This window comes from Thamnophis elegans, chromosome 3, assembly GCF_009769535.1.
Source record: "Thamnophis elegans isolate rThaEle1 chromosome 3, rThaEle1.pri, whole genome shotgun sequence".
NCBI classification, from domain to species: domain Eukaryota; kingdom Metazoa; phylum Chordata; class Lepidosauria; order Squamata; family Colubridae; genus Thamnophis; species Thamnophis elegans.
The window spans coordinates 138732149-138747454 of NC_045543.1; the positions used below are offsets into that span (position 1 = coordinate 138732149).

Consider the following 15306-nt stretch of genomic DNA (forward strand, 5'->3'; position numbering starts at 1 on the left):
TGAGATTAGAACCGCTGAACTGCAGATAACAGTTAGCTGAAGTGGCCTGCAGTACTGCACCCTAACCACTGCACCACCTCGGCTCTTATTGTAAGCCGCCCAGAGTCCTTCGGGAGTGGGCGGCATACAAGACCAATAAACTCAAACTCAAACTCTCTGAGCTTGGTTGTTTTCTTGCAGACGTTTCGTTACCCTAACTAGGTAACCTCATCAGTGCTAGTCCTGATGAGGTTACCTAATTTGGTAATGAAACGTCTGCAAGAAAACAACCAAGCTCAGAGAGTTCCAGGCTGTATAAACAGAGGGATAGAATCAAGATCTCGTGAAGTGCTAATGCCACTTTATAATGCCTTGGTAAGACTCACTCTGAGTTTGGGAATTCAGTCTTAAAATTTTCAAGATTCTGTATTTACCCCAGACCAGCATTAACAATATCCTAAAATCTGTGTCTATGGAGATTCTCAGTCATCCAGGTCATGGTTGTCCCAAAGGTGTTTTTTTTCCCAAAAGCAACTGGACTTTTGATTTTTCCTTGAAGATTTTGCTTCTCATCCAAGAAGCTTCTTCAGCTCTGTTTCAGATTTGAATTTCTGGGAATTTCAGAGCCGAAGAACCATTTTGGATGAGAAGCGAAACATCTTCAAGGAAAAACCAGAACGTCCAGTTGCCTCTTGAAAAAGCACCTTTGGGATAAACCAGCGCCATTATATTTTCTGGTTGGTGGAGAGACTTGAAATAATGTGATGGAAAGATAACCCTCAAAGATGATAAATGATTCATGCTGTTTTGCATCGAGGATGGTTGGCTTCGTAGAGAAGGTAGGGCTGATTCTCAGAAAGTTTGTAATCCTAAGCAGCAATTATTCCTGAGAAGAAAAAAAAATAGGGAGGATATTTGAAGAAAGAAGATTTGAAGGTATGCAGGCTTTTGAGTTGCACAGAAGTCTTCATTAAATGTGCCTGCGTGTGACGTGCGTTGCTATTTCTAAACAACCGCAATGTTTATGATGGCGTTTTGTTTGATGTATGCTTCATTATGCTTTTCACGTCCTTTTAAAAATTAATTATATTTCTTTTACTAACTTTCATTTTTTCCCCCTGCCTGACTGCCCATTTTGAGTGAAAATGAGAGATGAATAGCTCATCTGGTAAACTATAATGAATTCATCTTGTAGCTGATGGGGTGTATTAATAGTTTATCAATGTAACAATTTTAAATCTTTCTGCCATGAGTAAATCTTCCCCCTCATTGACTCATATGCCAAGGAAAACTTGAAATATGTGGTTACAGTTTTGTTGTATGAACAAAGTAAAATGCATTATATTGTATACAAGGAAAAAAGATTTTTAAAAAACTTTTAAACCTTATGACACAGAATGTTGCTCTAAAGTTGCCATCATGTTGTTCTAGAATACAGGTTGGTTGATCTTTATGAAAATGTTCCACAACTATTGACCTTTTCATTAATAGCTGTGGATAGGTTTTACCAAAGATCAGCTAATCTATCACTGTAACTCTAGGACAATAAACTATCCAACTAGCTAATCTATCTCTGTCCTAATTCTAGGACAATAGCAATAGCAGTTAGACTTATATACTGCTTCTTAGGGCTTTCAGCCCTCTCTAAGCGGTTTACAGAGTCAGCATATCGCCCCCCACAGTCTGGGTCCTCATTTCCCCCACCTCGGAAGGATGGAAGTCTGAGTCAACCTTGAGCCGGTGAGATTAGAACTGCTGAAATGCAGATAACAGTCAGCTGAAGTGGCCTGCAGTACTGCACCCTAACCACTGCGCCACCTCGGCTCTCTTGGAATTTAATTACATGATTTAATTACATGATCTCTTGGAATTTAATTACAACATCTCACTATCTCAAACATAGGTTTAGATACATATAATACAAATAGAACGACAGAGTTAGAAGGGACCTTGGAGGTCTTCTAGTCCAACCCCCTGCTTAGGTAGGAAACCTACATCACTTCAGACAAATGGTTGTTCAATCTCTACTTGAACTCTTCCAGTGTTGGAGCACCCACAACTTCTGGAGGCAACTTCTGTTCCACTGGTTAATGGTTCTAACTGTCAGGAAATGTCTCCTAGTTCTAAGTGCTTCTCTCCTTGATTAGTTTCCATCCATTGCTTCTTGTCCTGCCCTCAGGTGCTTTGGAGAATAGTTTGATTCCCTCTTCTTTGTGGCAGCCCCTGAGATATTGGAACGCTGCTATCATGTCTCCCCTAGTCCTTCTTTTCATCAGACTATACATACTCAGTACATACTCAGTTCCAGAAACTGTTCTTTATATGCTTTAGCCTTGAGTCTTCTAATAAGCTTTAACTTGTGACTCATGACCACAACTGAACCCAACATTTCTGTTGCTAAGCAAAACATTTGTTAAGTGAATTTTGCCCCATTTTATGACCTTTCTTGCCACAGTTGTTAAGTGAATCACTGCAGTTGCTAAGTTAGTAAAACGACTGTTAAGTGAATCTGGCTTGTCCATTGGCTTGTCAGAAGGTCACACAGGTGATCACTTGATCCCGGGACACACTGTTCTGACTGAGGCTTTCCAAGAGCATGAAGCAAACTCCTTGTCCCAATGAAAAATATCCTTTTATTAATTTACTGGGAATTACTCTCATTCACATCCAGCAACATCTTTCAAGGAGGATTTACAGTCACAGACCTTATCTGGCTTGGAAAGCTGCCAGGCCAATATCTGCAAAACTTGGCAAGGAGTCTCGGAGAGTCACGAACCGATTAAGCGAACTAATTGTCTCCTGCAAACTCCACTCCCCTTTTGCTCCTCTTTTATTCCCTATGGGTGGGGCCATTCATCGTCCACCTGTGGCCTTACTCCCAAGTCGACCCCTGTTCCTTAGCTGTTCCCTTCGTCTGGCAACTCTGCGCACACTGGGAACAGGCTCCAGCTGTTCGTCTGCCTCACTAATATCTGACTCCAAGGCAGCTGATAACTGTCGGATGGCCCTGGCCCCCTCTCTGCCTCCGACACAGAGCCTTCCCCAGACTCCAGGACTGGCCCATGTTCCTCCCCAACCTCCTCACTGTCCGAATCTGCTGCCCGCTCCATTGCGGTCCATAACACACTGCAACCATCATAAATATGTGTCAGTTGCCAAGCTTCCGAAATTTGATCGCATGACTGTGAGGATACTTCAGTGGCCAGTCATCAGTGTGAAAAAATAAGTCACTTTTTTCAGTGCCAATGTAACTTTCAGCAGTCTTTAAATGAACTCTTGTAATTCTTCTTGAGAGTAATTATACTTGTTGATGGTAGTACCTGCACTATCAACATTTGCTGATTTTGTGTTGCGTTCCACTTTAACGTATCACTGAAAACAACAGACTGGCATACCCACAGAGCAGCAACTATCGTTGTTTTAATAAAGGAAGGAGGAAATAACCGGTTTTGCTACAAAAGCCAGCCAAGGGGAAACACAGAATCTGTCTGCAGCGTACCGTGGCCTCCAATTGGCCAACATTGTGGATGTTAACTTGGTTTCTTTGTATTCTCCTCAGAGGATATCCGACTTAGAAGAAGAAAATGTCCTTCTGAAGGAAGAAAAAGAGGCACTGAACAACAAGATATTGGGCCAGTCAGAAGGTAGGCAGAAGGAGCAGATGGCTTTATTCATACTGATAAATAAACAAAAGGGTTTGTGTTTTTCCCCCAATATGTGTTTATGAGTCCTTTCTCCTTGGCTCCACTGTAAATAATTATCATTGTAGTAAATTTCATACAGGTTGTCTTTTTCTCTGTCTGAAACGTATTGCTTGAAATTTTTCCGTTGAAGGTGGATGATTGTAACTATAAACTGATTTAATCACTGGAGTCCTGGGGAGGGAATCTTATGGAATGAAATGTCCAAACAGATCAGGAGTGGGCTTCAAACATTTTAGCAAGGTTCTCTGCCTGGTTGCTGGGTGGGCGTGGTCATGGTGGGCATGGCCTAGTTGGCCTCCTGCACCATGGCAGGGGGGCATGTTTGCCCTCCCTGGGCTCCAGAGACCCTCTGGAGGCCAGAAACAGGCACGTTCCCAGCCTTCTCAAACTTCTGGTCCGCCTGTTTTTGCCCCCCCCCCAAGCCTCCGTGTGTACCCTGCACTTAATTGCATCCAAAACGGGGACTCCTGGAAGCGGTGGGGTGGGGTGGGCAGGGCCAGCCAGTAGTGGAATTTGGGTGTTTTCCAAACTGCACAGAATCTTAGCCAGAGGTTCTCCCGTACCCCTCCGAACCCCTGCAACAGATCCTTTGTCTTGAAACTACCTTGGAAAGTCGGCAGGTGTTTTTAAAAACAGCAATGTTCAAACCCGAATGCCTTCAGCCTATTCAGGAAATATGGGGACAACCCAGTACAGTATCAGTTTAACACAAAACCAAGTTAAACGTTAAAAGTGAAAAGTGAAAAGAGAGAAAAGTGAAAAACCAAAACGAGTCTGAAATGTAAGCATTTGATGTTGCTTTATTGAAGCATTGTAGTCTGAAAATTGGCTAGAAGAAAAGAGGCTTCATTTAGACATCAATTAACTCAACTGACCAAATCAATATTAGTTGAACTTTGCAGTTAATTTGTCCATTGTAGGGGAAGGATGTGGAAGTGTTCCTTTCTACTTTAGAGGTAATTTATACAATGCGAAAATCAATAATACTGAACAAAGATGGCCTCTTCCTTTTTTTTAAACAGGGTAATTGAAAAATGACCACATTAAAAAGTGTACCTAATTAACTGGCCTCTTAAAAGTCTTTGTTGGACTATTTTTTAATAGTTCTGATTATAGGTTACTGCTCTGTTGGTGAAGAGGCTCTGGAGCATAGTTATTTATTAAATTTATAGGCCACCCATTTTACCAATAAAGTGACTCGGGTGGGCTATAAATGTTCTAATATCAGGAGTCCTCAACCTTTCCAGCTTGGCAGCCTGGCCCGGCAGGGTGTGTGTGTGTGAGTGGCAGGCGCATACGCACATATGCACACCTTCATTTGTGTCAGCAGCAAGCACGCATGCCATTAGCATGAATGGAGCTTCACACTTGAGCGGAAGGTGCTTGCGCCCTCACATGTAAAGTGCCACTAGCATAAGTGGAAGGTGCACTGGCTATCTATTAGTCTCCGAATCCGCTTCAAGGTGCTGGTTGCTACCTATAAAGCCCTACATGGCATCGGACCTGGGTACCTGAGAGACGCCTCCTGCCGATTACCTCTCTCAGACCAATTAGATCTCACAGGTTGGGTCTCCTCCGGATTCCATCTGTCAGCCAATGTCGGCTGGCAACTTCCCGAGGGAGAGCCTTCTCTGTTGCAGCTCCGGCCCACTGGAACGAGCTCCCTGTTGAGATCCGGACCCTTACTTCCTCCCGGCCTTCCGCAAAGCCACCAAGTCCTGGATGTTCCAGCAGGCTGGGGGGAGCTGAGAAGCATTTACCTCCACGGAAATTGTGAATGTTCGTTTTGTTTTTAATATGTTGTCTTTGTCTCGTTCCCCTCTCTCCCTTGTCTTTTGTGAGCCACCCGGAGTCCTCCGGGTGGGCGGCATACAAGACAAATAAATAAATAAATAAATAATAAACAAACAAACAAACAAGGTGCTCCTGCTTGCGGATGAAGCTCCATTTGTGCGAATAGAGTTTCACGTGGGAGTGCAAGCACCCTCCACTCATGCACGTGGAGCTTTGCACGGAGAGTGCAAGCACTCTCCACTCTGAAAAGTGGAGCTCCATGTGCACGAGCGCATGCCCGCCATTCACGCAAGTGGAGGAGCTCTTGCCCATCTCTCCCTTGGCCCGGTTTCAAACAGGCCACGGCCTGGGGTTGGGGACCCCCGTTCTAAGTTATTTATAATGTTAGCAAAGTAGACCCTGTGCCTAAGAATATAAGCTGACAGAAGGTTCATTTTAAGAGCACTAACTAGTTTATTTCCATTCTGGAGTTATTTTATTTAGCGTATGGCATGCAGCATATGGATAACAGTAATAAACTTATATAGAAGGAACACTAAATACTGTGGTACACGTATGATGGAAGCATATATGTAATCAATTTTGTACGATTTGAGGAACTCACTGGATTGCAGTGAGCATTACCAGTATACATGCTGTCTGGTTAAAAGCTAAATCCACAGGTTACTCTCCATATCCGAGAGGGTAATTCACTGATTTCAGTGCCCTTCAAAATTCTTCCTTATTTTTTTATAAGATGAATTTGCCAAAAATGCAGTTGAAGAAAACCTGATGAAGAAGGAGCTTGATGAGGAGAGAGCCCGTTACCAGAACCTTGTGCAGGAATATTCCAGGCTGGAGCAGCGATTCGAGAATATGAGTGATGAGATGACTCTCATCAAGGTAATGGGAAAGTACTTTTACCTTAATGTCATAATGAGATGCCTATAGATAGTATTCTGTTATCTTGGGTAAGCTCACTGTCAACTGAAAACTGTAAGACAGCCCTGGCCCATCTCTGCCTCCGACGCAGAGCCCTCGTCCAAGCCTTCCCTAGACTCCAGGACTGGCCCATGTTCCTCCCCACACGCCTCACTGTCCGATTCTGCTGCCAGCTCTGCTGGCTGCTGGACACTCCTGCTTTATATACAATATACAATAGCAGAGTTGGAAGGGACCTTGGAGGTCTTCTAATCCAACCCGCTGCCTAGGCAGGAAACCCTATACAGTTTCAGACAAATGGCTATCCAACATCTTAAGACTTCCAGTGTTGGGGCATTCACAACTTCTGGAGGCAACTTCTGTTCCACTGATTAATTGTTCTGACTGTCAGAAAATTTCTCCTCAGTTCTAAGTTGCTTCTCTCCTTGATTAGTTTCCACCCATTGCTTCTTGTTCTACTCTCAGGTGCCCTGGAGAATAGTTTGACTCCCTCTTCTTTGTGGCAACCCCTGAGACATTGGAAGACTGCTATCATGTCCCCCTAGTCCTTCTTTTCATCAAACTAGACATACCCATATGATCTAACCTTAACAGCTGTGGACTGGCAACTCAAAATGCTGCCTTCATCTTGGTTTGATTGGTTCAGCTAATCAAAATGTTGATTTCATCTGCCCACAAGAGTCCTGGCCATCAGCCAAGGCAGTTCATATGCCCTTGTGACAGCACAGCTGAACTGCAAGGCCACTCTTGACCATCTTCTCATGGTGAGACATCACCATGGCACTCATGGCCTTTACCCTGACTTACAGTATTTGGTCTTCCACTTTCCCTTTGGAGACCACCAAGTGCTTTAGCAAACATCTGGTGATCCCCTGTTCGGATTCAATAGCCAGACCAGCAGCTCCTTCTTCTCATCCATGTGCTACTGTCTCCATTCAAAAGCGTCAAGAAAATCCTTTGCCAGTTTGATTTGACTTTTCCCCCCTTCTGCATGGTGGTGGTAAGGTGGCTTCATTCCTTTAAACGATTCTTAAGACAGCTTTTTTCTGGGTAGATTCATAGAAATTATCTGCCCAAAGTCTCTGCTTCCAAATTCGGTGAAGAATTTTAAAAGGTCATTTCAGCTGAGCTCTAATTTAGATTTTAATTACAGCCACAGCCTACGTGAGGAATATGAGCGGTGTGTAGACAAGAGGCTTCATGCCTTTATCCTCTGCTGCTATAAATACATTTGAACCATCTTCTAGATATAGTAAATTAAGCATCTTAATGCCTGACACTCTATCACTGGGGACTTCCTTGGTCACAGTTTCATCTGCCGTGATGCTTGGATGATGATAGGAGGCCCATGTGGAATACAAGTGTCAACGTGTCCTCTGATGTGGGTTTTGTGCATTAGCCAAGTGACTTCTCATCAGCCTACCGCAATGTTAACAATGTTGTCTCCTAAAATAAAATAAAAAAGAACTCCTGCCATTATGTCTAAGTAGAAACGGTCGCAATCTCAAGAGAGATCAACTGGACAATTGTTTTTCTTGCACCCGATGTATCAGCTGACAGCTGATAATACCCAACCTCCAAATTGCATCTTTTTTGCTGGTCCAGGATTTCTCTGGGTTCTCTGTTTTCAGGGAATTTTAATGGTGCAGCTAAGACTGGAGCCCCTGAGCAGAAGGCAAGGATCCCACAATTGGGAAGAGACCCAGTTGACATCCAGATAACAGCGGGCCTTGAGTAGACAAAGATCATCCAAGGTCTAAGGGCTACCTGGTTATGGATGGTTGGTGCATGAATATATCCACCATACATATACTCAAGATATACCATATTTTTCAGAGTATAAGACGCACCAGAGTATAAGATGCACCAAAGTTTTGCAGAGGCAAATTTTTTGAAAAAGTTTTTGCAATCTGCAAACCTTCCAAAAATGGCCCGGTTTTTTTAAAGTCATGAATAGCCTTTAGGAAGCTTATAGAGTGCTCCTGGAAGCTGGGGGGGGGGCAAAATTGAGCAAAAACCAGACCATTTTTCGCTCATTTCTGCCCTCCCCAGCCCCCAGGAGCACTCTGAAAGCCTCCTAAAAGCTATGCACTGCTGTTTTGTTGAAGGGGGCGGGGTTTCAGGAGGCCAAAAATGCTGTATTCAGTGTATAAGTCGCACCCAGATTTTCAGCCTCTTTTTTGAGGGAGAAAGGTGCGTCTTATACTCTGAAAAATACGGTAACTGTAGAGAATCATTTTAACTTGGAAATATATACTGTCCTTTTCCACAATCAAAATAGTACACCAAAACAGATGTCATTGTCTGAAGGAGGTGAGTTTATGACAGGACAGGTGCATAATTGTCAAGTCGCAGTATCCTCGACTTATGACCACAATTGAACCCAACTTTTATGCTGTTAAGTGAGATTTCTCAAGTGAGTTTTGCCCCATTTTGTGACCTTTCCTGTCACAGTTGTTAAGTGAATCACTGCAGTTGATAAGTTAGTAACCCAGTTGTTAAGTGACTCTGGATTCCTCATTGACTTTGCTTATGAAAAAGGTTGCCAAAAGGGATCATATGACCACGGGACACTTCAGCCGTCATAAATATGAGTCAGTAGCTAAGTATCTGAATTTTGATCATTGGGGATGCTGTAAAGGTCATAACTGAAAAATAGTTATGTCACTTTTTTCAGTGCTGTTGTAACTTTGAACGGTCACTAAACGAACTGTTGTAAGTCGACGACTACCTGTATTCCCAGCACACAGATTTATTCATTCATAAAATGTCTGTGTCTCATTTTTAAAACCAATCTGTGTTACAGTACTAATTGGTCTGTCTGAGTTCTGAGTCCATCTAACACCTTTGTTTTCCCCTTTGGATAGCAAAGCCCAGGACACAGAAGAAACCCCTCAAACCAAAGCAGCTTGGAATCGGATTCCAACTACCCATCCATTTCTACATCTGAGATAGGAGATACGGAAGATGCAATACAACAAATAGAGGTATGAAATTGGAAATATAAAAAGGGCCGTGTGTGTGTTTATGTTCCAGCATAACTCTGGAACGCCTCGAGCAATTTCAACCAAACGTGGTACACAGATGACTTACTCTCTGGAAACAAATACTGTGGGGGTAAGACACCCTTAACACCCCTCAGTGTGTGTGTCCATGGTGTGTGTTCCAGTGTAACTCAGGAACGCCTGGGCTGCTGAAATGAAAAGGACTTAATTATATCGATAGTGCCAAGTCACAGTACTTTTGACAGTGATAGTGTGCATTTTGGATACAAGTTCTGTTAAGATACAGCCTGTTGTGCCTTAAAATGGCTTCTACTGTGCAGCACAGGGGTATTGCCATGGTAACGGCTTCACAGTACTCCACAAGGGGGCTCCCTCTAATACAGAATTGGGATAAATACATACCCGGGCTACGCCAGGTTATCAGCTAGTTAGAAATAAAACAAAATTCCTTCTGCAGAGGTAAAATAAATGTGTTTGCCATCCATGTTATCTCTGGTGACCTCTTATCTGCTGAACTACAAGCCCTCCCATTTCTCACCCAACGGTTAAGATGGAAAGGTGAAGAAATCTAATTTGAACCAACTATGACGATTTAAAAGGGCCGTTATTAAGCTTTTCAATTGAACAGAAGATAAAATACTGGCGCAGCAAGCGTTGCAACCTCAGCTTTGCATTGAGAGAAACCTTCCTCCTGGTTTTGTTTTGTTTTTAATTAGACAATTATGCAGGATTGCTTCTTTAAACGAATGCTTTTCCTAGAGATTTAAGGCCGTACATAGAGCACAATAAGCCATAATGCTTTTAAAAGAAAGGCCAGCGTTTGCTCGGGATATTTTACATAGCTTCGCTTTTCCAAAGAGTTATAGGTTCTTTTCTTGCAATGTTTGCACACAAGGCATTCAAGTGTCAAATTCCAATATATCTTAGAGCTTTTAAAAAGCTTCTACAGTTGAAGTTGCACGCAGGAAGCTTGTGTGAGTTAAAATTACTTAAAGAGTTCCTCCATGTTTTGGTTCTCTTGTCAAACCTGGCCTTGAAACTGTGAAATTCTGCCTTGCGGTTGCTTAGAGAATCCATTTCCCACCCACTTAATTAATTTAATATGGCCACTCGTCTCACATACAACCTTGTTTTAAAACGCAATGAAAGCATAACCAATAATTAAAAACATAAATAACATAATGTGGTGCAAAAATGACACCCAAGAATAATCACTTCAAAATCAATACAAACAAAAAGCAGGTTCAGCCACACTATCGAGGCCCCAGGATTGATAGCAAAGCTACTTTTAATGCTTTATGAAAGCCCAGCTGGACTGGGGCAAGTTTGATCGGGAACTGATGTGCCAAAAGGTGGATGCCACAGCAGAAAAGACATTCTTCGTGGGACCCACTAAACCAGGAGGCTCCAAACTTTAACACTAGTGGGCTTTAACTCCCAGAATTCCTTAGCCAATCCAGTTTGGCCCCTTGCACTAGATTTTTGTTTTCCAACCTTCGCAACTATGGTATAAGACAGTGTTTCTCAACCTTGGCAACTTGAAGATGTCCGGACTTCAAACCACAGAATTCCCCAGCCAGCATGTGACGCATCTGGGCCGCCGACCAGGAATTTGACAGCCCTGTTATAGAGGATACAAACAGGTATGGAAGACTTCCCCATATTGGAAATGCTGTCCTAATCACCTGTTTAATTCGTTTGGAGAAAGGTGCATTTGGACTGTTTAGCCGAAAAGAATTGAACTATCTAGATACATATAAACTGTCTCTTCAAAGATACACAACTATTCTTACTCCAAGTCCCATTTTGCAAAAGAGAACAGAAGTTCATATTCTTCTCAAATGAGTTCTGCTTATTTGTAGGTGCTTCTCAATGATTCTCAGTAGAGTAACTACATTTCCCAAGCTTCCAGAGAGCTGGTGTCTTCTCTGTCGCTTTACCCTCTTTCCTATGGTTAGCTATTCCTATTCCTCCTTAGGAAATTGGCTTGGAGAAGGCAGCCATGGACATGAGCCTCTTCCTAAAACTTCAGAAGAGAGTGCGGGAACTTGAACAGGAGAGAAGAAAATTGAAGACTCAGCTGGAAAGAAAGATACCGAAAGCCAGAAATCTCAGGTAAAGCCAGAATTGATTTTGACTTATCATTGGCATGTCTGGAAAAAATTAAAATGTGTATTGTGGGCAAGGGTGAGATTCAGCCGGTTCGGATCTGTTTGGGCTAACTAATAGCTCCGACAATCAGATTGGCCTGCCCAACCGTGCTTGCGTTTTACTTACCTGTAATCCTCTCAGCTGATTAGCGCAGCAAAGCGGATTGTCGTGCCTCAGATGTGTTACTCCCCAAGAAGTAACATGGAAAATACATTTTGGTAATGTTGCAGACACACGCATTGCACATCAGGCGCAGGCGCACACGAAACATGCAATCACCGAACTCACTGCTTCTGGGTTTACAGATTGAACCACATGTTGTAGTGAAAGAACACCCCATCCTATATTTAAGAATGCGTCTAAAAATTAAAGGAAATGAAACTTTGCTTTGTTCTGACATTTCAACATGTTCTCCCTAGTCCTGAATTCCCTTCTAAGGTTGTCTGAGTGGAAGGAGAGAGAATTCATAATATCACCCGTAGTTATTATGGAAGGAGAGCAATTGGGGATAAGTACCCACAACAGCTGACATTTTAATTATTTATTTTCCTTAGTGAGTTGAGGTTGTAAATATTAATAAAGGCAACCTTGACTTACAACCATTTGTTTAGCAATCGTTTGAAGTTACAGTGGTGATGAAAAAAGTGACTGATAACTAGTTCTCACACTTACGACCCATGGTCACGTGAGAAAAAATTCGGTGCTTGACAACTGGCATGTGTTTATGACAGTTGTGGCATCCCAAGGTCACGTGATCGCCTTTGCCGACCTTCCCACGTGGCTTCTGAAAAGCAAAGTCAATGGAGGAAGCCAGATTTGTTTAACAATCATGTAATTCACTTAACATCTAAAGCAATTCACTTGGCAAAACCACGCCAAAAAATTTGGTGCAACTCACTTAAGAACTACCTTGTTTAGCAAGTTCTGGTCATAAGTCAAGGTCTACCCCTAAAGGACCCTTAGAAAGTGTTAATATACTTTTAGAGGAACAGTGAGTTTTGCACCCTGGTTCAAAAATGTTTTGAAAATCAAATTCAGAATGATTAAAGAAAATCCTTTAAGGATCTAATGTCAAGCACTGGGAAATCAGGGGATTCAGGCAGTTCAAATGGATATAAAGATTTATTGCAAGCTCTCTACAAGAATCCGACCAACTAACAGTCAAGGGAAATGAGCAGGAGATAAGAGAGACATTCAAGGTGGACTGGACTTAGATCTCTTGCTTGCATGCAGAGGGACTAAACCCCTCCCTCAGGCTGAGCCTGGTTATCCCTTACATCAGTGATGGTTAACCTTTTTGGTGCCAAGTGCCCACAGTGCAAGCACATGCACGCAAACCCCAAAATGCAATGCAAGCACTCCTGCACATGCACTCCACCCCATGTGCGTGTGTGTGCATCCCCTGCACATGCCCGTGCCTCCCCCCTCACCCATTTTTGGCTTCCAGGTTGGTTCAGGAGGCTTTCCAATCCCAAAATGGGGCACGGGGGGGAGGGGGGCTCACACATTGCCCCTGCACACTGTTCTGGCTCCCAAGTCAGTGCATGCCCAGAACGTGGGTGGGAGCACCGTGCATGCGTGCAACCCCCCAAATGCAATGCGAGTGCCCCCTGTGCATGCGCCTTACCCCCGTGCATGTGCAAGCGTGTTCTTCACATGTGCCACATCTTGCAGCAGACCCGGAGACAAGCGGGCCACCGGGAGGCGCATGTGCATGCACAGTGGATCTGGGCTGGGTGCCCGCAAAGAGGGCTCTGGGTGCCACATGCGTGCCATAGGTTTGCCGTCATGATCCCACATCAACAATTGCATTTCATTGTTTTGTTGCAGATTCCCACCTTTTACTTTACATCCTATCTTGCCTCTGTGCTTCATTCTAAAGTAGCAATTGCTTTTCATGTCACTTCTACATAGGGATGATGTCAGGGAGACGAGCAGCTTCAGAATTTGATAACTAGAATTTGCCTTCCTTTGTGAGAAAAAAACGATGGATTTACAAACACCGTTGAAGCCAGGAAGGGAAAATGGATGTAATGGATTACTGTTGAGCACAGAACAGAAATTAATATTAATGTTTGAGAAAGATTATAAACGAAAGTGGTCCAATACTCTTTTTTTAAAACTTTTAATTTTAAACACTTAAACACATCAACAAAAACAAACAGGTAATTTAAAACAACACAGGAACTAAAAATTCCATCTTACAGCAGTTACATATCGGTGAATCTTTACAGTTATTGTTTCCCCTCCGATACATTCCAATTTTACCTATGTGCTCACCTTACATATAGTTACTTTCAAGGACATTATATAAGAAATGCTTTATTATTAATATGGGAGAAAGTTAGAGGAAAATACGATGTGAAGATACCAGCTTGGCTTTCGACCAAATACATCCAAATATTATTAATATGGGAAAATTGTTAGATACAAAATATTTTGACAGAAAAGGGGGAAATTTAAAAAGAAGCAAGAATTAGAAGAACAAGGGATTGACATGGTTTGGTACCCACAATTGCAGACGCAATCTAGATATGAAAAAGATGCTAAACTATATGATTTTCACATGGAGATGACAGAATTGGATACTTGCAGGAACAGAAGAGCGAATGATTAAAAAAATTGTATAGTGGTCCAATACTCTAACCAGCTGTTTATTTTATTTTATTTTCTACAAAAATACTGGAGAACTGGCGCTTTAGAAAGAGTGCTGCCATGCCCTCAGATGCGTTTCAGTAAACTGGTGCCGTGCTGTCTTTTGTAGCAAGCAAGATTAAAAGTACAGGGTACAAAATGAACTGGATCTAATGGTGCTATTCCAGTATGCTTGGAATCGGCCCATTTAAGACTGTAAATGAAAGCTCCATACTGAAATATGTTCGCAACCTCAGGATCTCTCTTTCCCTGAACAGCTTCTCCTCCAGAATATTATTCCAGCAGTTGAGAAGGATGTTTGTTCTGTTTATAATATGGGGAGGTCTTTTCTTTCCTCTGGCCCTATCCACAATATCCTCATTCTGAGACTCCTACACTTTAGATTTGTGATTGTTCATTAGAAATACATCCAGAATTATGACCGTGAGTTCTGTTGCTGCATCTTCTGGGCAGGAATGCACAGTCTCTCTATTGAAATGATTTATCTCGCTATATGGTTAATGAGCTTGGCCATGATTCCTTGGCTGTCATGAAATCCGAGTGATATCAGTTGTATTTCCTGGCCATTGGGAAATTTGGATCTGACTCTTGCATTGGCTCTTGATAGATTGAGGCCAGGCGATGAAAAAGGCAGCGTCAAATTGAATGCCCGTACTTTGCTCTGCTGCTTGCAGTTGAATTTTGCAGTTTTTAAGATACAGGTTTTATTAAGGGTAACATTCAGCTGTTCTTGCAAGAGCTACCGTATTTTTCAGAGTATAAGACGCACCGGAGTTAAGACGCACCAAGGTTTTGAAGAAGCAAATTTAAAAAGTTTTTGCACTCTGCAAACCTCCCAAAAATTGCCCAGTTTTTTTCAAAAAAGGGGCACGAATAGCCTTTAGCAATAGCAGTTAGACTTATATACTGCTTCATATGGCTTTTAGCCCTCTAAGCGGTTTACAGAGTCAGCATATTGCCCCCACAATCTGGGTCCTCATTTTACCCACCTCTGAGGATGGAAGGCTGAGTCAACCTTGAGCCGGTGAGATTTGAACCGCCGAACTGCAACTAGCAGTCAGCTGAAGTAGCCTGCAGTACTGCACTCTAACCACTGC

General features: G+C 42.7%; 1 protein-coding gene across 1 annotated transcript in view; it reads left to right on the forward strand.

Annotated features, from left to right (window-relative positions):
• Positions 1 to 11979, forward strand: part of LOC116506258 (unconventional myosin-Vb-like) — a 276128-nt gene extending 264149 nt beyond the window's left edge. Inside the window, 6 exon segments of the mRNA XM_032213906.1 lie at positions 3539 to 3623; positions 6214 to 6359; positions 9266 to 9385; positions 11382 to 11490; positions 11493 to 11518; positions 11974 to 11979. Of these exon segments, the coding sequence (XP_032069797.1) occupies positions 3539 to 3623; positions 6214 to 6359; positions 9266 to 9385; positions 11382 to 11490; positions 11493 to 11518; positions 11974 to 11979 (492 nt within the window).
• Positions 11980 to 15306: the final 3327 nt, after the last annotated feature.